We start from the raw sequence: 27977 nt of genomic DNA, 5'->3' as shown, positions 1-27977 counted from the left end.
AAAAATAACCAAATGTTGAGAAATAATAACATTGTGTATATATGTCAGTGACATTATCAGCAGCAGGTAAGCTTTACATGTAATATATATGGATTTCGGAGTAGGACAATAAAACAAGTTTATGTGACAAAAGTTATATCCGAAAGAAAAAAATAGTTCATATTTTTAAAGCAAATATTTCTTTACTCTTCACAGCTACATTGTATACAGCCTATCTATAATGTTAATAAATAATATTTAAGTGCATATTTTGCTTTAGTTTCGGTTTCATAATGTATGGCATTGTTACGTTGCAGTGGCAAGTTTCGCACTGAGGACAGGGTACGGTTTTTGAATGAAAAGAGGTAGTCTCATTAAATATGTTTAAAAGGCATTCATGTTTAAATTTACCCCTGCAAACTTAGGTAGTCTATGGAAAAGCATAAGCTTCCAATGTAATTGATATACCAAATTGTTAGCGAGTACTTTTAGGTTTCAGATCCTCGCATTTTGTTTGAATGGCAAAATTAAAATATTGATTCTAAGACTTTCTTTATACATTTGAGTTTGCCTGTATGATTTTATCACTTGCCAGTACAGATTATATAAATGGTTCTAAAATATGTTTTAGATGTGACATTTATGCAATGTAACGTTTGGTTTAAGATGTGAAATTTTGAAACATTTTTTTAATTATTCATCTTATTTTGAGGATTAGATATGTACTTGGATATGCAAATATATATTAACTGATAATATTTGTGGGCAGATCTGAACTAAGTGATACATAAAAACAGGTCAAACAGGTCCATAAGAAGGTCTTTACTTATATTGTGTGGTGATTCAAAACCTCCACTTCAAGGGTTGCAACTTACCTATCACATAGTTTTGTTTTGTAATTAAAATATGATATTTAATCATTTGCAGATAAAATAAAAACACTTCAAGTCTCTCTTGTAACAGCAAACAAATGACTTTTTGTTTGTTTGTTTTGGGTTTAACGCCGTTTTTCATCAGTATTTCTGTCATGTAACGGCTGGCAGTTAACCTAACCAGTGTTCCTGGATTCTGTACCAGTACAATCCTGATCTCCGCAAGTAACTGCAAACTTCCCCACATGTATATTCAGAGGTAGAGGACGAATGATTTCAGACACAATGTCTTTTATCATATCGTCACGGAGAACATACGCCCCGCCCGAGGACCGAACTCGCGACCCCGCGATCCGTAGACCAACGCTCTCCCTACTGTGCTAAGCGGGCGGGTAACAAATGACTTACAAATGAAAATTTACACTATATAATCTCTTATGAAACACTCCTTGAAGCATAGAACAAATAAAATGTAAAATAATGGCATGCATTTTGGTGACTCAGGTTATAGTAAAAGTTATTTAAACGCGCTACATCCCGTATTACACCTAGCACCAACTTAAGCGGAACTCCGTTTACAGTGTATGTACAATCTTACGGCTACCAACACCCCAAAGCTTTATTCAACAATCCAAAATATAAAGGTATAGAATAAGTAAAAAAAATGTTCATATGTGGAGCTTTTGAAGTATCATTTGGTAATATGTATCAGACGAAAATTACAATTCTCCTAGATTTATTTCTTCGACATTAAGTCACATTTCACTTATTATGTGATCTATTAGGTCGATAAATAATAATAAATATTCATAACTGATTTAACTAAGATTCATAGAATGCATTTTCTTCCCACATGTAAAACGTTGAACTTAAGTTTACGAAAATGGCGTCACACTTACAACTTCGTAACAAGTATTGTCCGTAAGTATTGACCTGGCACTGATGAATATTCCGTATATTTCCGTTAATTAATTTTCGGTGTCCGAACTTAATAGCGATATACTAACTATTGTATATGTATTTCTTAACTGATGTATTGTCACATGTGCAGGTAGCTGTGCGGACAAAGCGTTTAACTGCCAATCTCAATTGTGGGTTCGAGTCCTACGTCTGACCATAATTTTTTTCGATAAATTTTATATGCAAACTTACTACTTCTTTTATAAAACCGATCGTGTTTATTATCATGGTTCATTTATTAAAAGTTATCCAATTCAATTGCAGAAAATTGGAATAAAATTGTTTTAAAAGTATCTTAGATAGAAACACAAATTACTTGTCATCAGCGTGAATACAATAGAAAACTATTTAAATTCATGAAATAAGATACATTAAATAACATATGAATAAATTATGTAAATGCAGTATCGATCAAATTACATTAAAATATGATCAAAGGTGATTTAGAACCCGTGGTAACGTGCATGGAAGTCAAGGACCTTACCGACTACGCCACCATGTCATCGATTAACTATTTAGGTAACTTTAATAATATAGATGTTTTCAAGAATACAAATATTGCGTAAATGAACGAGAACTTTGGCGAAGATTAATGAGTGCCAGGTCAATACTTACGAACAATACTGTATTCATTGTGTGTATAAATGCCGATAATGTAAACTACCTGTAACGTTAATAGCAGATAAAAGCCTTTTATAAATTCTACTTAGTGAAAGGTATCGCATTGCATTGGCGTTTAAAGGGGTACGTAGTAGAATTGTTACAGTAAGTAAGTATTATGTGTTATCAGGCCCGTAGGCAGAGGTAAGAATATAGGGAGGCACTTTCTACGGGGGGGGGGGGGGGGGGGGGGTGGGGGGGCATGCTCCCGCTGGAAAGTGAGCCAAAGGCTCAGAGTGAGTTTTTGTGATCGCTCACCTTTCGGCTTCCGTCCGTCCGTCCGTCCACACTTTCCTTTAAACAACATATCCTCCTAAACCACCAAGCCAGTTTTGATAAAACTTTACAGAGATGATCCTTGGATGGTCTTCTTTAAAAAATATTCAAAGAATTGAATTCCGTACATGGCAACCAAAAGGAAAAAAAGTTTAAAAATATTCTTGTCCAAAACCACAAGGTCTATTTGGTATGTAGCATCATCTAGTTTATCTCCCTAGGGTCGAATATGGCCCCACCCGGGGGCCACATTGTTTATATAGACTTATATAGGGAAAAACTTTGAAACTCTTCTTGTCTAAAACTATAAGTCCTTTGGTATTTAGTACGTAGCATCATCTAGTTGGCCTCTACAAAATGTATTCAAATTATTCACCCTAGGATATAATACGGCTCCGCCCTGGGGCTGCTTATTGTTTCTATAGACTTATATAGGGAGAAACTTTGAAAATCTTGTCAAAAACAAAAGGGCCTAGGGCTTTGATATTTGGTATGTAGCATCATATAGTGTGCCTCTACCTAGGTTATTCAAATGATCCCCCTATGATGAAATATGGCTCCGTCCAAGGGGGACACTTGGTTTATATAGCCTTGTATAGGGAAAAAACTTTAAAAATCTTCTTGTCTAAAACCACAAGACCTAGGCTTTTGATATTTGGTCTGTAGCATTGCCTTGTGGTCCTCTACCATGATTGTTCAAATTATTTCCCTGGGGTGAAAAGAGGCCCTGTTCTGGGGTCCCAAGTTTTACATAGACTTATATGGGGAAAACAACTCTAAAATTCTTCTTGTCTGAGAGTTCAAGGCCTATGCCTTTGATATTTTGTTGGAATCCTTGCCTAGTTGATCTCTCACAAGATTGTTCGAATTATGCCCTTGGGATGAAAAGAGTCCCCGCCCCAGGGGTTACTTGATATATCAGTTATATAGGAAAAAATACTTCAAATATTATCAGATCGTATTTCCTAGACTGTTTAATTATATTTACCCGATGATCCCAAGTGATAAGGGGTCACCCGACTGTGACTCTGACCTACTGACCTACTTTCTTGTTTTTTAAGATACAGCCTTGACATTTGGATGACATGTACAGTTTTGCATATCAGTCTTAAAACTGACTTTCAATGACCATGAATGTGACTTACTGACCTATTTTCTTGTTTTTTAAGATACAGCCTTGAAATTAGGATGACATGTACAGTTTTGCACACCAATCTTAAAAACAAAGACAAATATCAATCAATGAATGCCACGTACCAAACACGCAGCCTCCCCAAGACGAAACCCACAACACGCAGACGCGCACACCACAAACACACACACACATACACATACACGCGCACACACAAAGCCAACACATAAGGACAAAACGAACGAACAAACAAAGGAACACAGTGGGCACCGCCTTGGAACGGTCATGCAGTGGCAAAAACACCACTGGGGAGCTTAAACCGGTTTATGGTGCGCACCCAACCTCACTCTTACCCCCACCATGTTCCAAAGACACGGTACAGTGTAAATAAAAGTAATCCTCTCCAGGTGAATCTCTAACACACGTAATTGAAACAAAAAGTCATGGCATGTAAAACACAAAAATGCTCGTGTATAAATATATAAAAAGCAAACCTTTATAACCAAAAACGTATGTACTCAATGCCTTTTCAGACGACAGAGTAACAAGAGAAACACCCTTAAGGGCCTGACGAAACAGACCAGAAGACAGATATCAAAACGGTTCAGTCCTGGTAGGATTTAAAAACTGCTTATCATAGAGCCCTCCCCCTCTTCCGTCAGACACAATCAAAGAGGGAAGCGTAGTGTCCAATTGTAAACGGGTTGAACACTAAACATGCGGTGTGTCTCAAAACAGTTGGGTCGTAACCTCTTTTAACAAAACGTTTTATAATTTTACCAAATACATTTGGAAAATTACCATGACCCAAGATCTTATGAAGTTTGTAAACCACATCTCCATAAAAAACGGGTATAGAAATACCTTCTCGCAGAAGTGTCTTTAATTACTATTGAATTTTAAAACTAATCAGAATTACGTAGTAAAATTTAGCAAAATATTTACTCAATTTGTAATAACGGTAGCCTTGCTGAAGAAGTTTATATTGATTACGTTCATTGAAATGCTTGACATGACTACACGCTCTTGCAAACAGAATTAATTGAGAACTATATACACCATTAGATGTAGCCTGAGGTACATCCCCATCCAAATGGGGAAAATTTACAATACTAAAATTAAAATCATCCCTCTTGTCATAAATTTTGGTATGTTTAATATTGTCATAAATAGAGAGATGTAAATCTAAAAATGAAGCATCAGTATCCGAATAGTTAGTTTTAATTAACTGAAGCTCCCTAGGATAAATAGTACCCACCAATTGACCAAAAAACGGATTATCCATATTAAGAATATCATCCAGATAGCGTGATGTATTATTAAATGCAGTTATAATATCTGACTGCGTATCTGGAGAAAGGCTCAACATAAAGTCTCTTTCATAACAATATAAAAACAAATCAGCGACAAGGGGTGCACAATTTGTTCCCATGGGAATATCAACTACTTGTCTAAAATATGCATTCCCAAACCTGATGTAAATGTTGTTCAATAAAAAAGAAAGGGCTTTACAAACTCCGTCACAGGTCCACATTGTATAATGTTTAATAATATTGCTAGTAAAAAAAGCTTTATCAAAATTACAAGCGAGAAATGTAGCATTCTCTCTGGCAAAAGTCTTTTGAATTAGGGCAGTGCGTTTGTCATTTATTAAGTTATGTGGTAAAGTAGTATACAAAGTAGAAAAATCGTATGTACTGACTGTAGATACCGGTACCTTGTAATTATTAATCTTAAATTTATCCAGGATTTCGCCAGAACTTTTAATCGACCAAAATAAGTGTTTACCAGAGTTTTCGTATACTTTATCGCAGTATCTTTCCACGTGGGCTAAACTGACTTACAGTGACCGTGAATGTGACCGACTGACCTACTTTCTTGTTTTTGAAGCTTTAGCAAAGAAATTTGTTCAAGCAAGCAACTTAACTCAGGTGAGCGATATAGGGCCATCATGACCGTCTTGTTTCGAGGGTGCCATTCAGTGCGTTTTCCTGCATTTCAAAAATGTTTTTGTTACTTTTAAGATATCAGTTTTGGAAAAAATAAATAACATTTAAGAGTCGCATACATTTTTGAAGAAAAATAAGAATTTTGAAATAGCCAAAATATTTGCGATTATTGTCACCTTAAAATGCTCTTTTAAAGGCATATGGTCATGTTTGCTTGGTTCTTACATCTTCTGTCTAGTAAATGTATGTTCACTTATAAACTTTTTAGCATGATTGACATCAAACGAAAATTTGAAAGAAGCAACAAAGTTTATGCATATACAAATACAATACAGATATGTAATTATAAATGTACTTAATACATAATGCCAGTAGTAGGAAGTTCCTTTTGCGTTTTGGTGTTCCGCAGGGCGGAGTCTTATCCCTTCACTCTTCCTGCTTTTCATCAAAGATCTGGACTACCGAAAGGAGTTTAGGCTGCACTCTACGCTGATGACCTGATATTATGGTGTAAGGAAGAACATGACATAACAGCCACATACAAGATGCAAGAAGCCATCAATAAGCTTTCAGCTTGGCTGAAGATTGGTGTGTTTTGATCAATACAGAGAAATCGTCCACCACACTATTCTCCCTGTCGTCAAAGAAGAGGGCGGGAAAAATCAAGATGCAAAATACTTCGCTGACTGAAGCAGACGAGGCAAAATACCTTGGAGTGGGTTCCGAGTGACCTTTGACAAACGGCTAACCTGGAAACCCCACATTAGTCAATCAGAAGGAAGGCACGTAGGAAGCTGGCCATGATGAATAAACTTGATGGAACAACGTGGGGAGCAAATGAGCAAATACTGAAGACAGTATATCAGGGAACGGTGAGACCTCATTTAGAGTATAGCTCAACTGCCTGGTCTACTACTTCTAAAACTAACCAACAGGTTCTAGACAAGGTTCAAAACCAAGCATTGCGGATCATGACAGGTGCAACAATGTTTATACCAATCTCTTTTATGGAGAAGCTAACAGGTACATCCGTTACAGGACAAGAGACATGCAAAGGTCCTGCTTCAAGCAGAGAAGTTCAGGTCTTTTCAAGGCCATCAAATGAAGCCAGTTTTGAGGGCTACACCAAAAATCGGCTTAAACGTAGCAGCTTCGTTCACGAGGCAAAGAAACTCAGTCGAGAGTTTTAAACTGAGCTGCACATACCAACGACTCTCCTAGGTAGTGAAGACATTATAAACCAACTAACGAATGATCTGTCCTCAGTGACTGTGAGACTTGCTGTTCCTTGTCTTGACTGCAGGACGCAAGAGGATGAAGGTATTCGGAAGAGCCTCACACTTACTATGATCAATGAAGACTATCCTCCGATAAAACATGGACTCATGTCTACATAGATGGATTAGTCACATGCGCCATCAAAGATGGACGAGCAGTAGTTTTATTTCAACCCATCTGGCAAGAGAGAAACTACATGCAGCCACAGGAAAACACTGCAGCAATTGCCAGGACGAGAGTAAAGCACTCATGAAGGCTGTCTAAATGGTTGAAGACTCGGCAGAAGAAAACTCTTCAGCCGTCTTCCTCACAGATTCACTGTCTGTCATGGAAGCTCTGATCAACAAGAAAGCTCCGCAGTTAGCCAGGAAAATAGAGAGCCTGACTATAACCTGCAAAGTAGCACTTTAAGGGATTCCATCTCATTGTGGACTTGCAGGCAATGAAGAGGCAGACCAACTGGCTAGCCTAGGAGCACAGTCAAAACAACCAAGAGCACCTGTAAGCAACAAAGAGAAAGTCACCATCATCAATGCACTAACGAGACCAAGGATTGAGGAAGATGCTTTTCATCTCCTTGATCGGTCTGAACAAGTGATGTTGGTCTGGCATCGCTCAATGCACAACAAGCTCAATGCTCACATGTACAAGAAATACAGACTGGCACCATCACCAACTTGTCCATACGTAGAGGAAGATTAGTCTATGGAGTATATACTTCAGATATGTAAAAAGCATGACCAGGAGCGAGCTGCAACTTGGCCGATAGATACGGTAACCTCAATCCGCCAGAATCGGTATGGAGGCATTCAGGATCTGCGAAAAATCACAAGTTCCATGAGGGTATTGGTCAGACAGTATTGTCGTGAACGAAGAAGAAGAAGAAGATATTGACCTGGCGGGATGGAGTTAATCTCTGGCTTATGCAAATAATGGTAATCTTAAAAAGCGAGCTAAATAGGTAGAGCCACAGTGGTTCCAGTATAAGTTAGATGGCAAGTGGATAAGAAATCAGGTTGCCGAATATACAACATATCCTGCACAATAATGCAATGGACCGCCGCGAAACCCCGCCTCGCCAGATCATTTAAAATGCACTATAATAAGACTTAATCAAACGCTATGCCCTGGGTTAAATCCCATTACTTTCAAATTTAAGGCTTTAAACCTCAGCGCAGTGCCATTAAGGCGGGTTTGCAATGCGACTTATATGACAAACTTCGAATGCAAGAATACTTTACCTAGATATAGTTTTTACGTACTGCATCAGTTTACGTATCAGATCTAGATACTTTTTTAAATAATTTACTTACATTTTCACCTTAACTAAAGTAAAGATATCAGGCAGATGAGTTCCTTTTATCTTTTGTTATCTGTGTTTCAGAATGCAATAGAAGCGATGTTGCCGTATATAGAATTGGACCATAAATAATTATTTGCATAAAGGTTAATTATTTTTATGAAATTACTGTACGCAATTTAAGCCGTCCGACTTTACTACTGATACTAATTTCTTTGTGCAATTTATCATTATGTAGACTGTAGGTTAGGTCCTCTGAAGTATTATTTTGTATTTTCTTGTTTCATGAAGACCGGTACCATACTGAGCAGTTATTTAGACTTCAACCCGATTTTTATGGAAGGTAATGTGTTTGCGTTGTTTCGTTTTTAAAAGGGATCAAAACTATTTTATCGCAAGTTTTGAAAAGAAGCATCTCGAGTAAATACGGTATCTGACAATAGATATATAACATAGAACAATTAGAATTGATAATTTAGATAAACCAGTTGAATAGGAAAATATGTGGAGGGCAATATATGGCATGTGGTTGTTTGCTGTCAGCAACGGGGGAATTTTGAAGTGTTTCATAACATTGAAAACGATTTAAAAAGTTGTTTGGTTCTGACAACTTCATGGTTATGTTTGCTAGTCAATCTCTCATTCGGCCAGAATGTGTATATGTCCATCTGTCGTAGAGGTTACTTTAATTTACTTCTAGTAGTTAGGAGGATTGGAAATTGGAAGAAATCTTATTCGTCAAAACTACAGGCAGCCGAGATGAAATATAATGTCATTAATAGATGATTGACTCGCTTAATTAATGATTACCGGGTATTTTAAGAATTAGGTTCGTAATATTTATTTACGAACTTTACCTTTTTATTTTCAAATTGCTTTTTGAGGCATAAAGAAGCAATTTTAAATTGCAGTCGGACACTGTTGTTCAGCTAAACGTAATGTCTGAACAGAGTCACAGAATGCCCATTTACGAAATCCGCTAGTCAGGACAATGTGACCGACAGTCCTTTGTAAGTCCAATTATTCCAATGAAATTATTCCACTAACGCAATGTACACTTCTGTTTATATTAACATCTTTAGATAATTGCAAGTTATTGCAGGGTATAAATTATTTATCATCTGTATTCGTAATCGAATTATATCAGAAAGTTAATAACGTTGTTGACAAAATTAAAAAAACAACAAAAAAAAAAAAAAACAAAAAAAAAAACAAGATGACATCTTTTTTTCTAACTAGAGCGATTCCTGGCATTTATCGACTCAGCTGCACCAAACATAAATTGTATTACTTTGGAAAGATTGAATAGCTCTGTATTGACAGAGAAGAAGCAAAATATTTCCCACTTTATACTTGTATAACTACGACAAGTATCATAGCTTTGCAGCAAATATTACTTAGTAACAATTGTATTTATTAAATAATAATCATGTTTCTGAGTTAAGATCGAAATATATTGCATCGAGAAATAACCATGTGCAATAACTGCACTAGTGTCGAAAGATTTGATGATTATGAATGGAATATATTTTAATCTAACATGTAAAACAAAACACATATTCCTTTTCATTTCATGTTTCATCAAGCTTGTACCCATTTTACCTGCGCAACATCACATGAAAGCACAGTTTCCCGCACGACTAGGCCCCTACTTTGCGAACTTAAATATTCAATATGATTTACAAAAATCTTATATACGATCTTTGATACGATAGGCGATTACTGTCATGTTGTTGATGTTGTTTATGTTAATCTTTGTCTAGATTGAAGTACACTTTTGTACAGAAAGTCCAAAGATTTATAATTCGTATACTTTGGGTCCTAGACTGAAATCAAAATAGCATTTTTTTTTCTGAATACTAAAATTTCAATCGTCTCCTCTTATAACATATAACAATGACAAATAAACAAATAATTATTATTACTGCCTTAAACAGCAAAACTACGGTTTTAAATTTACAATATACGTAAAAAAATCAAATTAGGATGTAACCTAACTTGGGAACACATCACTAGGAATATTGTTCTGTGCATATAATATATATTGTTTAGGTATGTATACGCTTCTCTACAATTAATTATCATAAATCTATGCCAAGAAATATGCTATTCTAAAGAATGGGAACATTTAAATATTTAAAAAGAAAACTTTTGATTTCAGATGCTTTCATCTATTTGAAGCGAAGAAATAATTTATCCATTTTCCTAACTTGATTGAAAATATATACGTGTAAGTTTCTTTTAAATCTATTTTTTGATCTAGCCATTTCTTTTTCAAATATACCTGCTATTGTTTTAAATGAAATCTCAGACTTTGATATTATCAATGTCGGCTTATATTTATTCTTTAATGACGAAACTTTATTAACTGTGTTACTTTTTAATATATGTTCGAATAAAACCGTACAGGTACATATTGCAAACATTAGTAAGTGTAGAAGGACATGGCGTAATCAGATCTTTATTGTTTTTACAAATATATGTAAGCAGATATTTAAATAAGCGTTAAAACAGGGAGGCACCGGCCTCCCTGTGCCTCAGTGTAGCTACGGGCCTGGTTATTGTTAGATTTGATATAAAACGAAAAGTACAATTCATCTGGATACATTTCTTCAAAGTTTAGTTTAAAACACTTGTTCACTACAGAGGAAAGACGAACAATAAGCTCGAATGAGCATGTATGAAATGGCGATCCTATTTGTACAGTATGTAAAATCCTACTTAAGTATATAACATGAGAAGCAAATAATTATGTCCGACTTCACTTAAAAATGTTTATTTAACATTTCATTTGATAAAAGTAACGCATTGCACTGTCGTTTAAAGGGATACAATCAAATATATATTAATATCCTTTAGTTTTTATAGATACGATGTAGCTGACAATTTACTGACATACCAAGTTTAAAAATGTTATTCTAACATTAACGTCGTGATTACGGAATTTTCATGATCATGATTTGGCATACCTGGCATACGTATGGTCTAACACTTCTGTTGATTTCACATGAGCCTGTCAAACATCCCAAATTTGCAAAAATGACTTTAAAAATGTGTTTCCCTCAATAAAAAGCATGTCAAATACAAAAAAATAGTTATTTTATATTGGCTTATCCAAGCCATTTTTAAATGTTTCTTCAAACACACACATACCCTCTTGTAGATTGGCATTTAGGAGCAAAATGCTAACTGAAATATACTATTCTAAAGAAACACCTGAAACACTTGTAAATGTTTCAAAATCACACACACACACACACACACACCATAAAAAACATTGTTTCTTTCTTGATTTTGACACACATTTTAGAATTGCGGCTTTTATTAATTCAAAATTAATGTACGAATTAAAAAGTTATTATTTGAAAGATATCTTTTAAAAAGTATTAATTTTATGAGGGTGTTATAATATCCAACCATCTATCAAAGGGAAATATAAAACAAGCATTTATATAAAAACCAAAGGAAATACATTCTTCTTTTATCATTGTGTTTATTATTTCTACTATTTAGCTCACCTCGGGGTGAGCTATTGTGATCGCTCGTCGTCCGGCGTCCGTCCGTCGTCGTCCGTCCGTCCAAAATTTCCTTTAAACATTATCTCCTCTGATACCATCAGGTGGAAGTTGATGAAACTAGGCCAGGATGTTCCTTGGGTGGTTCCCTTCAAAAGTTGTTCAAGAATTGAATTCCAAACAGAATTCTGGATGCCATGGCAACCAAAAAGAAAACCTTTAAAAATCTTCTTGTCCAAAACTTTAAGGCTTAGAACCTTGATATTTGGCATGTTACATTATCTTATGGTCCTCTAAAAAGATTGTTCAAATTATGCCCCTTGGGTAAAAAGTGGCCCCGCCCCGGGGGTCCCAAGTTTTACATAGACTTATATAGGAAAAAAATCTTCTTGTCTGAAACCACAAGGCCTAAGCCTTTTATATTTGGTATGTAGCATTGCATAATAGTTCTCTACCAAGATTTATCAAATTATGTCCCTGGGGGGAAAAGAGACCCCGGCCCGGGGGTCCCAAGTTTAACATCGACTTATATAAGAAAAAGACTTAAAAATCTTCTTGCCTGAAACTGCAAGGCTTAGAGTTTTGATGTTTGTTATGTTGCATTGCTTAGTGGTCCTCTCACTCCAGGAGAACTACGTTCCAACGTAAGTCAAGTCTCATCGATTTCATGTGACATATCTCAACGACAATGTTACGGTGTCGCTCCGTATGACCTTTTTGATTCATTTATTATGACATCATAACTGAAAGGATGAGTTTTATTTGTGGAAGCAATATTAGCTATTTGCAGAATTTTGAAAGATAAAACAAACTAGCTACAAATAAACTTATGTAAGCTACATTAATGTTGCAAGGCCGCAACGATAACGGACAATATGTGACAACGTCTCACGTACAGTGTTGCAAAGTCTCAGCATCATAATTATCATTTGAACTTGTAGAAAATTTATATTTACATTTTATCTTTACGTTGGGAACATTTATTAGACACTTTCATAAATGTCTGGATTGCGTTTGAGCAAGGTGCAACAATTCAATCAGTATGACAAATGTATTTGAGCAGCGTCATGGGAAAATCAACATAGTACGTCTGCGACCAGCATGTATTCAGACCAGCCTGCGCATCAGCCCAGTCTGGTCAGGATAGATGCCGTTCGCTGTCAAAACCTATTGCAATTAGAGAAACTGTTAGCGAACAACATGGATCCTGACCCAGACTGCGCGGATGCGCAGGCTGGTCTGGATCCATGCTGGTCGCAAACCCACTATATTGGTTTTCTCATGGTGCGGCTCAGTTGTCGTTATCATCTTACACATTATAGTCTTACGCAGGCTGGTGTAAAAGTATTTGAACAATTTCAGCATGAAAATTAAAACGTTAGGATTATGCTCTACAATAGAAACAAAATTTTTTAGGTGTTCGCTATAGAAATACTTTCATTTAATTTAATGTGGAATATTGTAAGTATTGTTGGTGACTTCTACACAATAGTGGTGTTCAGCTGAACCATTACTCATACACTCAGTTTTAAAAAAGTGTATACATGTTATTCATTTCAATGTTTACATTTTACGTTAAAAGTGAGTCGGGAACATGTAAGGTTTTAATATCTGGAAGAATAATACAATTTTATACATTACTGCATTTCTTTCGTCCTCGTCCTTTTAAAACACGCGCATTTCCTGAACATTTCATTATTTCGCACTTTTGATCTCCCAATTTCCCTATCAAATTCACGAAAGTTGTGTTTTACTACGAAACGCCATACTTATGCAGTTTTTTGCAAATATAAGCATTTATTTTAATCTCAGACAAATTTGCATTTTACTGCGTCCCTTTCTCAAAAAAAAAAATAAAATAAATAAAACAATCTCATTAAATCATTATTTATTTGTTCCCTCCAATCTATGTTCGCAGTGACTCGAGATATACCTGATCATTTTCACTAGGTCTGTTTAATCCCTTTGCTTTTTTAAAATTCACAATTAATTTAATGAGATATTTTTATTTTACTGAAATCCCGTATAGTTTTACATTTTTCCCCTTTTTCTTGTGAAAAGATTTTGTTTTGTTACATTAGATTCCTTTAAAAAAAGATCTTCTTTTAGAGTTAATGTATGAACCGCAAGATCTATATAGGATATTGTATGAATTTTACAAAAACCATTAAAATTGGCATTGTATATTCTATGCGCCCATAGTAAGTTATAACGTGTAAGACCTCCGAGGCCAATGGTCGCTCACTTGCCCTCTCAACTTTGCGCTTGAAATTAAGCTTCGAGTGTGGGATTTTCATGTAAGCAAGCCATCCAGTACGCTTGCAGTAGGTCGTTTGCTCTACCAAGATATCCGTCCGTATATAAAAGAGTGTTCAGTGGGGCACCTAGGGCCTTCCATCACCACGAACCTTAATATCTTTTACCAGAGTGACGAAAACGCTTCATTAATGTTACTCAACCGGCTCAAAATAGCTTATACGTTCACACTTATTAAATAGTCCGTGTTCACGTAAGAACACGTAATAACTGATACATGTGTACGCCGTTAATCAATACTGTATAGATTTTTAGGATAGTACAGCATTACTTCCAGAGCTTTGCACAAAAATTAGCTATTTCGTAACAAATGTTTTCGTCATCATGTGCAGGCGTGTCACTAATTTTGTCCGCACATAATAATTATTATTACGTGCGAATGTATCAGGAACCCGAGACTTCATAACTCGAAACAAGGCGCAGGTGTCCTTAGGACGAATATTTCTATCCGATTCGTAAACACATGACTGAATTTCATTTTGCATATCATAAACAAATAAGCGTTTTATTCTGACAGATTATTTTTTGCATACCGTATTTTACAAATGATTGAGGAAAAACGCAAATATAAAGACTTTCTTTATTTGCAGCACTCTTTCTTATAGTAGGGTATGTACACATAGCGCGGGAAATTTTCGTCCATAAGCTGTGACGTGATGACGTTTCAGTGAAGCACAATAACAAAGTTCCCTTTTAGTTTTTTATCGTTTCTAGCGTAATGGTATGTTCTTTCCGTAAAATAATGTTTATTGGACCGAGATATATACTTCATGTAAAAGGGACGGAGAGAATCTCTCAAGGTACCTGATATTTCGTAGTTCACATAAACAATACCATATATAATCAATACATAAAACGCTAGTTGTCATTAACATAACGAGAGCAATCTGGCACGGGGTGTCGGCATTGGTAAGGTCAACGGAAACGCCAGTCCGGAGTGCAAACAATATTTTTCCATATTGCCGTTCAAGTTTCAGATCGGGTGCGTGTCGTCAATTATGACGTCACTTTCATAGATTCATAAATGTCGTCATGTTTTTAAGTTCTTTAATCACAACATTTTCAGTTCAACTCGGGTTATAGAACAAAATCTATATCATTGATATAGTGAATAATACACGTGTAGTGTATTAAAAATGCATCAAGAAATATGCATTAATTCTTCCTAAAGTCGCGCAGTATTTCTGCTGTAGAAGCATGCATATTTCTCGATACACATCTAATACAAGTGTACCCTACAATTACATCCTCACTTTAGGTTGCTTCGTGCTTCTAAAAGATCTGTTTGCAGACTTAACTATAATTAAGGTGTGCGCATTCAGTAGTATACTCAACCCTGTGCCACCGCGTACATTTTGCTATTATTTGGACTAATATATCTTGGGGGAAACCATCAAATGGAAAACCGGACAGAAAATACTACAAACTTTGAACAAAATCTGATTTTAGTCATATTGAGACTTGCTGGTATATTTTACTCGCATATAAGTAATGCGTTTCGATGAGAGTCAGTAACGCTTGCATATGTCGCGTTTAGAGTTAGTAACATCATCGGTTAGAATGAGGAACATGATATTAAATAAATATTGCCTGTTTATGATAAAGCAGTTGCAAAAATATATTTCTAACATTAAAACTGACATTGCCTTCAATCGATGATTGACTGTCTGTAAGTATTGTTTTTGAAAACATGTAGTATATTTTTGTATTCTGGAAAAATAGCAAAACTCTTCTATTTTCTCAAGTAACAGACGACTGTTTTTAAAATCTAAATGTTTTAATCAATTTATGCGATTACTTTTAAAGCCTGAATACATGTTCATGCTAAGACGCAAGAAAATTTTAATCAAAGTAATTATTATAAATGAGAATTATATAAGCCGCGTGATATTGAGCGATACCGTAACCAGACATCGTCGAGATTTGTCACACGATATCGTTGAGACATGACTTACGTTGGAACGTAGTTCTCCCAGAGTGCCTCTACCAAAATTGTTTAAATTTAATATGTCCCTGGGATGAAAAGAGGCCCTATCCTGGAGGCCCAAAGTCTCACATAGACTTATATAGGAAAAGTTTTAAAAATCTTCTTGTCTGAAAGTTCAAGGCCTATGCCTTTTATATTTGGTACGTAGCATTGCCTAATGGTTCTCTAACAAGATTGTTCAAATTATGCCCCTAAGGTGAAAAGAGGCCGCAACCCGGGGTTACTTATATATGAGTTATATAGGAAATAATACTTAAAAATCATCTGAACATATTTCATAGACTGTTTAATCATAATAACCCGATGAACCCAAGTAATTAGGGACCACCTGACAGCAACCTTGACCTGCTTACCTACATTCTTGTTTTTTAAGATACAGCCTTGAAATGTGGATGATATATACAGTTTTGCACATCGATCTTAACCTTGACTTTCAGTGACCATGAATGTGACCTACTGACCTACTTTCTTAATATTTTAGCGTCGGTTAGACATGAAACATGTAGCTCCTTTTACTCAGGTGAGCGATACAGGGTCATCATGACCCTCTTGATTTATCAAAACTTTGATAGGCAGTCAAATCTACGTTTCTGATTCGGAAAAAATATAAGTTCATCTAAAACATCAATACCAAACTATAGATTAAAACAGGAAAACAGGCTATTTAATGAAGCACAACAACAACTAGGAGGAATCAAGCCTTTGATGATAATAAACAGTAACATTGAAATATAAGTTGTTTGTAAAGTGATGATACACAAGAATACAAATTGAAAAGCAAATATTCGAGTTCATATATTTTTCAGTGAAGCAATGTCGACGACTGGCACAGAAAAACATTGTAGACTTTCCTGCATGGTGATAAAAGCTGGAACAAAAACAAATTGTGCTTTTCTTGAAAAACGAGTCCAAGACCTAAGTCCTGATCCAACTTCTCCGTGGTCACTTGACGACTTTCTGAAGACTAAACAGAAAGATATAAAAAAGTCAAAACTTTCTAAAGAAGAGTACAGAGTGTTATTCCCTGCAAATGGCGCAACGGACATAGAGAAATGGGATTTGTCTCTCCTCTGTCACGTTCTCGTACAATATTGCAAGCTTAACACCTTAGAGCGTCTGGACGTTGAACGTTTTCGCAATGTTCGAAATGAGCTTTGCCATGTTCATGAACCCAATATTGACGAGGTTAAGTTTAAGAATGATGTTGAAACAATCGAAGTTATCACAACCAGAATTTTAGAAAAAGTAGATAACCCAGTAATCACCGATGAAGTAAAAGACGTTATAAATGAGATGAAAGAAGGACCTTTGTCACTCGTTGAAACTGTGAGAACAATGCATAAGTTCTACTCTATGAAGAGAGACATTAGAGAGAAATTAGATACGATTAGTGACGGTAAGTAGGCAGTTTCTTCGAAAGATTACTTTAATTTCGGATGATTACAAATAGACCTATTTAGGCATATTTTCCTTATTTATCATATGAAAGGTAGAAATTCGACTTTGAGCAATAAAACGGTGACGAAAACAAATTATAGCAGTAATTTTGTGTTCATGTGATATGCGCTAGACGTAATGTTCTTGGACTTGTATTTCTGTTCACAAAAAAGTATTTCTCTAAATGAAAAACAGGTCTGCGAAAAGAGACAACTATTTTCTTTAAAAATTGCAGATATCCATAACTTATTTACTTTTTTTCCGTGGCTCAATTCATACATCGAATGTAATGAATCTACAATTTTAAATGTATTAGTGCAGGGAGAATTAAACAGACTGTGGGTGGTTATAAATAATGAAACATTTTAAAAATGTATTTATTTTATTTATTGTCTAAAACTATTAATAGGGTATATACTGTTGTGAATTTGATGCCATAACATTTCGAACAAATGCAGTCTGACTGCATTTAAAATTGGTGTCACATGCAAACGTTAGCATATACAACAACATGTTTTAATAACTTACATGAGTATCTTTGTGTATGTCATAATCAAACCTAAAACACTTTTTGTTTCATAAATAAAAGACTTGATTAATTACATAATACATTAGATAATGGACAGATCTTTAAACTGAATACAAAAATTAAATTTTATGGAAAGTAATTGCCATAGAAACTCTGTACAATCTTTCTTATTAAAATGTCCAATTAAAAACAAAAGCGAAAAAAACAACAACAGAAATTGCCATTGTGCCACAGTTTACAATTTTCTTAGTCAAACTGGCTAACTTTCAGTACTTTCTTACCATGGCCAAAATTATGAACGCGTTGTTATTGTTGTCAGCTTAAATCATTACAATATCCATAATGTTAAGCTGGGTAATTATTTTATTCCCTTAGAAATATTCATTCATGGATAAAATCCTTATGATAATCACCCTGTTGACATGAAAAACAAATACCATTTACCGATAAACTCTATTTATGTGTGTGAAGCTAGGTTGCTATCATAAGAGATTTTCATTTGATATAGCCTAAATTGTCAACATTGATGTTAATTTTCGTTATCTAAACATATTTTTTTCCAACTTAATTGGTATTTAAATGCTGCTTTTATCAATAGCCGATAGTCGGTTGCTTCAAGCAGCTAAGAGGATTGAACAAAAATTGGATTCTTCCATTGCTATGCGAGCAGATCACTCTTCAGTGAAGCTACCAGGTAACTGAAATTTTAATATGTAAGTGTCAGTGTTCAAAATGTAGTATACATTGGTATTAATAGTTTATCAAAATGTTGGTAAATATTTCGATAAAATATTTTAGATGTAGTTTCTGCATCTGTTTAGAAAAGAATGATCAATAATTGTAAAACTTAGTGTAACAGAAAGTTGTCCTTAGGGAGGTACGCAAACACATATATCATGAACCTTAAATATAGTCAATGCATTTCCTACCCGTTTACAAAATATACATCGCAAGTTACATCTTATTTTCACAGTTTTGTTTTCTCTTTCATTGACATTATCATGGCCACAACAAACGAGTAGTGAAGGGCATCATTGAACATTTTGTTTGTCTTTTAAAGCATTGTCATATAAAACAGTATCTTTAAAGCAGTTGAAGAAAAGCGTTTTCAAAAGTATCATCCCCTTAAAATTTGCAATTATAATTCAATGACAGTCACACACAGATGTAAAAGATTAAGTAAATCAAATTCGAATTGATCAAGTACTTGATTTTGGTTATGGATATATAAGGTCATCTTTACGTTGCAAGTACATAATAATGATTTACCGGACAAATTGTAGCGGGATAATGTCAATGCTAGTACTGTTTTCGTTTTACAATTGCTTTCCGTCATTCGACTGCTGTTTTGGTATAAATATGTGTTTTGAGAAGAATCTAAAGATCTAAAATATGTTTTACCTTTATACATGTAATATAATACTGGTCTTGGTTTTGATATTATTGTGCATAAGAAAGGGACCCTTATGACCCAGTGGTTAAAGCTCGCTGACAATGAATCACTTGCCACTTACCGAATTGGTCTTGAAGCTTCATTACCATCCAGCTGACTTATGTCCCAGTATCCGTTTGTGCCTAAGACAATGTCTGGAGGAATCTGGAACTTACGCTACCATAGAAAAACTAAAAGAAAAACGATAAAAAATAACCTGAATTGTGCAAATATGATTCTAAATCCCGACAAAAACAACGAAAAGGCATAAAAATGTATCTTCTAATCGGGCAACAGACTTGGTTCCTTTAAGTTACAGAGTACATGACCCCTGTATTGGCCTTATACCATTATAGTGTACTTCGTACTGGTGTATGGCGTTACATTTTTGTTGCTTTTACTCGCATTATTTTTCTAGAAATTAAAAATTGCTCAGTTTTTGAAAAAAAAATAATTGTAATTTGATATTTAAAAAATACAATGATAGCTGACAAGACAGACATAAAACATAAGTATATAAGTCGGCCTATATAGTCAGCTACCGTCTATCACCGGAATAGTGGTGAACGAAGAATTGTAATACAAAGGACTTTTAGATAACTAGAAACGACAAGAACAGTCCTACTGTTTGCGAAAATTTTGACGATGGATAACAGCAACTAAAATATCCCTAAACAAATATCGAAGGCTATTCTATTTTTTCAGTATCAGTACTTGTTCTAAATCATAACAAAAGCGAGCTAGCTACATCATCATTTACATTGTTTATTTTCAATAGTATTGTAGCCTTAAGTTCGCCCTTACAGACGATTTTAGTTTTTTAAGACGATAAGTTATATTCAGTTTCTGCGACATTGATTTAAAAAAAAAAAAAAAAAAAAAAGAAAAAAAAAAAAAAAAATATATATGTATATATATATATGACAATTGTATTTTTACATAGCTGTGTACTTTTACATCGATATAAAGAATATTGGTACAGAGAAAGAGGCTAGATTGTCAGAACTTTTGGTTGGGTTGTTCGAAGCTAGACTAAAAGGGAATGAAGAACTCTCTACGTTACTCACAGCTATGCCACCCGAGTGTTTCCAGCAGCTACGAGAAACAGTAAATGAAACCTTTAAGAGCTTTCTGTCAAGGGGATGGGAAATAAGCGAAATAAAACACGAATGTGTTTTATTGAAAATTCAATGCCGTACAATATCGGCTGTAGTGGCTCTATTTAGAGACTGTGCTGAAGGAAGACTACTGCCTGTTCTAGAAAATCTCGAAAAAAGATGTTCAATGCTCGATGGTTATAGTTTCGTTGAACTCGAACCTGTCATATACAGGGATACCTTTTTCGACGTAATGGAAGAAACATGTAAGTCATCATTCAATATATCATTTCATATAAAAAAAGAGATGAAATATAAAGCTGTTTCAAAGGACCATGTATGATAAGGGGTGTTTTGGGCCCCCATTCCAATTTTGTTTAAACATGTATCAATAACTTGGCAAATGTATGTATTTTCTCATTTCAGTTGCCAAATATCTCAAATACTCCATTAAATTCATAAAATAATAATTTACCTATACGTGTCTGTGTGTTTGTAAATATTTGCTTGATTAGGGGGTATACCTAGAGAAAATAAAAAGGTGGAGATTTTATTTACCTAAATTAAAAAATTTTACGATAAATAATTATTACCGTAGTGTACAATTCTTTATAAAATTAGAAAACTGCCGTAAAATATTTGAAATAGTGCAGGAATTAAGGGAGATAAGTCTTCCTTACTCAAATCAGCCGTTTGTAATGGAAAACTTGGTTTTCTTTGATTTTTTTATTTTCGAAATTAAGACATGTAGAGTGGTTTGATCCATTTGATATTTCTTCTATTTTCAATTACCACTTGAATAATCCAAACTATAATAAATTAAACGACTCGTTACCATAGTAACGAATGTTCATGAATATAATTTTACATAAATGACGAATCTGAGCTCAATTTCTTTGCCCTTTTCATCGTATAATTCTTTATTACCTGTACATGTAGTGTTCTCTATCAGTGTTTCATCTGAGGTGACTTCTGGTTTGCCCTATGTCTGTCTGTCTGTCTGTCTGTCTACCATTCAATCCGTCTGTCAATCTGTCAGTTGCGATCATACAATAATTCCAAAAATAAAGTGTATTTATGATGTAACCTAATATATATATATATATATTCTTTTGTTTTTGTTTTCCTTTGATGTTTCATTGGTAACAACAAGTCAAAATGTAAGACAAAAGTGATGAAGAGGGATCCTATAATGATTTTGAAAGTGCAATTGTCAGCTACGAAATACAGATTTTACAAACACTTTAAAATTATATTTATATTTTCCATGGTGCACTGGAGAGTTTGGAAATATGTCACAGTTTCAAATCGAACCTCAGATTTATTTATTTCATTTATTTGCTGAGCATGCGCAATTACTACCGGAAGTGGTTTCAACCAATCACGCCGATTTTATGCTTAAACAGTATCTAAGTAAAGTACTTGCTAAAAATGAATAAAGACGATATTGTATGACTTTGATTAATATAGATTTATTCATGTAATCGGATGTATCAGGAAATTATAATATTCCTTATTATATGGCGCCGATATCAAAAAGGACGCGGTCAAGCTTTACATGGTCGATTTTGACTGAAACGTCGCTGATTGGCTGAAACTTTTTACCTGTAGTGTAACAAAACTAAAAATATCGGCGAAATATGCCAGTTTCAACTAGCCGGTTCTAGTGTGGGGTGGTGGTGGTGGTTTTTGCGTGAGATATTTCACACTTCATTACCTCTCATGAACAGATTCAACTGAACCAAGTCTGCTATTTTTCATTGAAATAAATCAGAGGTTCGTCACAGTCCCAAATCGAACCTCAGATTTCTTTCTTTCATTTACTTGGTGAGCATGCGCAATTACTACCGGGAGTGGTTTCAGCTAATCACGCCGAATTTATGATCAAACAGTATCTAAGTAAAGTATTGCTAAATATGAATAAATAAATAACCTTTTACCTGTAATGTACCAAAACTAAAAATATCAGCGAAATATACCAGAGGTTCAACTAGGGAACCATAGTAAATTTCTGGTATGCAAAAACGGCCATTATTACATAATGTTTTATAAACAGTCTAACCTAAAACGTCAATATTTTTCCATATTGACTTTCAAATTTCATATCGGGTGAGTGACGTCATTTGTGACATGTATGTCGTTGCGTTTAAAAGTTCTTAATCGACGATATTTCAGATTTACACATGCTTAAGAACAAATTAATATCATTTATATGGTATTTCTAAGTATAAATGTGCATGAGATAAAAAGAATATTAGATTTGCATCGAGAAATATGCACTCGTTCTTTCGCGGAATGATACTGCGCTTCTAAAGTCGCGCAATATTTCCGCTGCAGAACTCGTGCATATTTCTCGATAAAAATCTAATAACCTGTAATTATTATGCTTGCTGGCGTCATATGTCTCCAAAGGTTTTACTAGTGTAGCGGCTGTAAAAGGTATCCACTGACTCATTATTGCTATGTTTCCTAGTCCCTTTCTTTCGTGGAGTCTAATTGATTTTACTACCATACAATTCAGCTCGGTGAGGGGTTTCGCATATATCGTTACTTCTAATGAAAATACACTATGAATATAATCTGTGTGATCTTCTAATTGTTACTATCATTTATAAGTTGGTAAAAAGTTCTTAATTTGATATAGTTTGGGATAAAACTATACTTCACTCAATGATTACTGCCTCTTCCCTCTTACAAAATATTTAGTCTTTATAACAGACTCCTGACAACCTGACAATTAACTTCTCGTTTTCTAGTGAAACAATCAAACGATATGGCAAATAATACATAAAACCTGATTCAAACCTACTATACATAATATAAGTAAACTGATTTCTCTATGTCATATCCGATATACTCAAAATTAAGAAGTAGAAGTATAATCGTTGGAAGCACTGAGAATAACAAACGCAGTCAGAGACCACCTACAATAAAATATGTAGTTGAAAGATACAGTAGAGTATCAGGGTACCGACGCCAATATACATTCTAATAATATGAAAACGATAAAGAATTTGGGAGAAGAGTTAGGCGAATTTTTTATTCCTAATTTGGAAAATTTAAAATATTTTGTTTTGATGTGATCTGTGGCCACAGTACAAATAAGAGCTCTAATGACAGCGTACTCGACTTTTTGAAGCCCATTCACTCGATATTATCTTACATCAACAAAAGATTCAGCAAAATTTTCTCATTTTCAAAAGAAGCACAGTTTTGCAAACTGTATGTCGGAGACATTCAGTAAATAGTTCCCGAGGAATCTGCTTAGAAGCAAATGTATCACAAACAATGCTAAGCATGAAAGGGGCGTACTTTTTCCAAAATGTCAGCAAATGTTATTTAAACTGCCATATGTCAAAAATGCATATCTTAACAAATTAATTGCTAGAGTTATGTTACTTGCCCTGCGTGCAGGCTGACAGCACCTGTCTCAGTAGGTTCAGAGAAACCTACTTAGAAAGGAGCGTTTACGAAAAGGGACATAATTATAATAAAAGTTACGTAGATCACGTCTCCATGCTAAAGACATACACGATTCTTACAAGCATATGGCCAAGTGTAGTTTTGGACAAAACTGCTTACAAACTTCTAAGATTAGAAGAAACGTAATTTTGACAAAATAAAACCTATAGTTATGTGACTATCCCTATGAGGTCACCTTATAATGCCGAAGATATGTGTAGGATTTGAAAGATTTTTTTTTTAGAAACCTGACTACATGCAAACTTTTAACAGAAATTTCTGCATTAAAAACGAGCATAATTTTCGCATTATGATTACAGCATTTCTTGTCATGCCAGATGAAGATATGCTGCCAAAGACATGTTTGACACGTTTGAGAGCATTTGAGTAAGTAGGTTTAAAACACCTGTTTACACGAAAACATTTTGTAACACTGACGCCAACGCGGACGTCGAAAACGCTCTCGTATTTGAAAAAAAAAGATCAAATAAACTAACTTATAACAAAACACCTATCTAAGAGTTCAAAACGAAACAAAACGTCGTATAATGCGGTGAAGTAAAACGTATTAATAATGTCGTTGTCGTCGTTTCTTGTACTTAGTAAATATCATCATCATCTATTCAAGTTGGCTAAATATAACAAATCTAACTGTAATAACAGCCCTATTTTTTTTTAACTTCCTCCAGTTTTAAAGCAGTAGAACGAATAGTTATACATTAATTTTCATCTTTTTATACTAACACGCAATACTGTTTATACATGCAAACATGCTTTTGCCTTTTACATAGACGCTGTGCATTACATGCTGATTGGTTTCAAATACGAGTTCCCTTTAAGCGGAAGTTTATTATCCATACACATGGAAAGGAGTTTAATCGGGAATTTGTAAATACATACTTACATTCTAGTATACAATGTGCGCCCCAAAACCCCTAATTAAGAGTGACAGCAAACCATTTTACGAGGAAAGACATAAAATGGATGGTTTTCGAGGAGTTGAGAATGTCGTGACGTTCGTTATGAAAGAATGTAGCCCTTTTATTATTTTCCTGTTTGTTAAGATTTGCAAACTGATGACAAAAGAACATCTACAAATGTAATTGGCTGAGAGATGCGAAATTGCGTGAAAAAATATGTTTAAGAGGCGACTGTTTCTGATGAAAAATAATGATAAAATCCTTTTCTTGTTATCTGATTTTCAAACAAAACTTAGGTAAATATTTTCTTTTACCTTCAGCAAACTTCAGCAATTTTAACTTCAATTTAAAACAAAGCAACACATTCCTTTCTACATTTAATGTCATACAGTTAAGTTTAATGTCTTGTTTGCATGTCACTAATGTTTATTTGTGATGATCATATGATGGATTGTCAAAACTTAACATAACTTTACCCAACGATATCTTTTGAAATCGTCTTCTCTTTTATTTCAACTAGTTAAACAGTTTTTGGGTAATGCAGATGTACAGAGAAATGATATTTTGCCCTCCGAATTGCAAAACATAGACCGTAAGGGGACGATGAATGTTAAGATTATTTTGTGCCCACTGTAACTTAATTTAATTTGTACTTTGTTGCTTTTGCAGTTTGATCAACCTTTTCCGTAAGAAAACTTTTGCATGATTTCTCTTTGAATATAAGACAATACCTTTCACAACATACAGCAATAATTTCATAACCTTAAGGTCTGTAACATGAACCTTTTAGTTGAAATAAGTCATAACTTGCTGCAAACAAATTATAATAGCATATTTTCCATTGTAAATTTAATCAATTTAGGACACGCAAAGTTTTGAAATTTTGAGTTTGGTTTTATTTGCTGATGGAGTAATTAGGAAATGATATCCAGTGTATATAGCTCTTTTCTGGGTCTTCCAAAATTAAGTCAAAATTAACGCAAATCGTATTACGTAATTGCTGGATCAAACAGTATATCACAATGTATATGTTTGTGATTATACATGTCATTATATATGACCCTTGATTGGCTTAATAAAATATTCTATTCTATTCTATTCTAATTCTAATTCTATGTTTTTCTATTCTATTCTATTCTATTCTGATCAGCTGATTGACCTACTGCCCATCACTCGCTTATCCACCAAAATTAGAGCCGACTGGTGAATATTTTCGAAAACCAATTTACTCTGTTTTAAATATCATCGAGGGCATTATTTATAACAGTAATAACAACATTTGAAATACTGCTAAATTGTCTAATTTACCCATAATATCAGAAGAAATCCATCTTGACAACAAACGCTAATTTTTCCGCATGAGGTCAAACCTGTTTTTTTCTAACCTTTACGCCAAGCTCTTCACAGTATATCAAGAGTTTCGTCCCTTCAAATGGCTATTTTTAGAGTAAAATTTTCCGATAAAAATACCGTATTTGTTCAAAATTTACTATGAGCGCACATTAGAACAATGTTCTCTCATGTATCATTCTCCGTGTTTTTGTAATCCTCAAAACATATCCAAAAACTGAAATTGTTCTCCCCTGCGCTCGTATCGTATTTATTTGTGATAAAGTGTATGAAATTGTCTAAAAATGTACAAAATCTGTGTTGATGACATGAAACTAGACCATGGATCATGACTTTTAACGCAAAACTGTTACATTTTTTCTTCAAAAATTGCAAGATTAATCCTTTATCTTTCAAATAATTCATAACGTTGAGATGTATTTTTACTTTCATTTTCTTCAAAATTTGGGGGCTAAAACTGTGCCTTATCATACATAGTCCTTTAATTGAATTTTTTTTTATTATTTTATCACATGTAGAATATATATAACCTAATTCATTTTTGAATGGTCTTAGGTCACTAAGATGTCCATCACAAGTGTTTGAATAAAACTTACAACAAGAGGCATACTCCTTTAACAAAACGTTGTAGTGCTTTTTATACCCTAGTTCCTCTTTGAAGGAATCATGCACGAATGATGTTATTCAATTTTTACATTTTTTGTATGGTTGACAGGAAATAATTCTCTGTCACTGAATTATCAAAAGCATACACTGATTGATATCAACATTTCGTGAAACTGTTTCTTCAAGCAGGAAGTACTGTCTAAAACGCAGTTTGAGTATGGGTAAGCAAGCCTTGTCCCAAACAATGATGATGAGTAAAAATTTTATATATCATTTTGCAGTCATATTGTGTATGATCTGTATTTTTCTATCAGTTAGAAGACTGTCGCGACCTTTTCTAGAATGTATAGGTTCACATAGTTACCACCTCAATCTAAAACATTTTTTTTGGGGGATTTTAGCAAACAAAATTTCATAGTGCCTCAAATGCCACCGTAAAGGATACTTAGTCTCTTTCATTTTAAAATTTTTGCAATATCAATAACAGAAATAAGACAAATACTGTCCACCTTTGTAAGTATAATTTAATGTTTGTTGTTATGTTATGTTCTTTTAGTTTCATCTATAGAAGACAATATACTGAAAGAGGAAATTGCAGTTAAGTCAACGAACACACATTCACTATGTTTATCCATCAAACCAAGAGACACGATGCACTTGGAACGACTGAAAAGCAAGCAAACACTTGATAGGATCCAGTGCAGTCTAAAGACAGCAGAGCAGATATTAGTACCTCATTTAGAAGAACCTAGTTTATCATTTGAAAGCAGTGTTGAGGTTAAAGAGCAAACTCCAGAACTTGAGAAAGGCTCTGCACAGTTGTTAGGTGAGCAAGCTGGTCCGTTAGGTAATAATATTTGATAAATTTTCTTTTGAAACTTTGCAAATTACACAGGCTATTCAGAAAATTGTAATGTAAA

General features: G+C 34.4%; 1 protein-coding gene across 1 annotated transcript; it reads left to right on the top strand.

Moving 5' to 3' along the window:
* Positions 1-27918, top strand: LOC128552044 (uncharacterized). The gene is made up of 5 exons (XM_053533043.1): positions 1-66; positions 17031-17620; positions 18789-18884; positions 20566-20985; positions 27614-27918. The coding sequence occupies exons 2-5, from the start codon at positions 17038-17040 to the stop codon at positions 27916-27918; spliced, it is 1404 nt and encodes a 467-aa protein (XP_053389018.1). The 5' UTR covers positions 1-66; positions 17031-17037.
* Positions 27919-27977: the final 59 nt, after the last annotated feature.

Source organism: Mercenaria mercenaria, unplaced genomic scaffold (assembly GCF_021730395.1).
Source record: "Mercenaria mercenaria strain notata unplaced genomic scaffold, MADL_Memer_1 contig_1974, whole genome shotgun sequence".
Taxonomy (NCBI): Eukaryota; Metazoa; Mollusca; class Bivalvia; order Venerida; family Veneridae; genus Mercenaria; species Mercenaria mercenaria.
The sequence above is the reverse complement of the archived record's forward strand: the minus strand, read 5'-3'. Positions and strand labels throughout refer to the sequence as shown.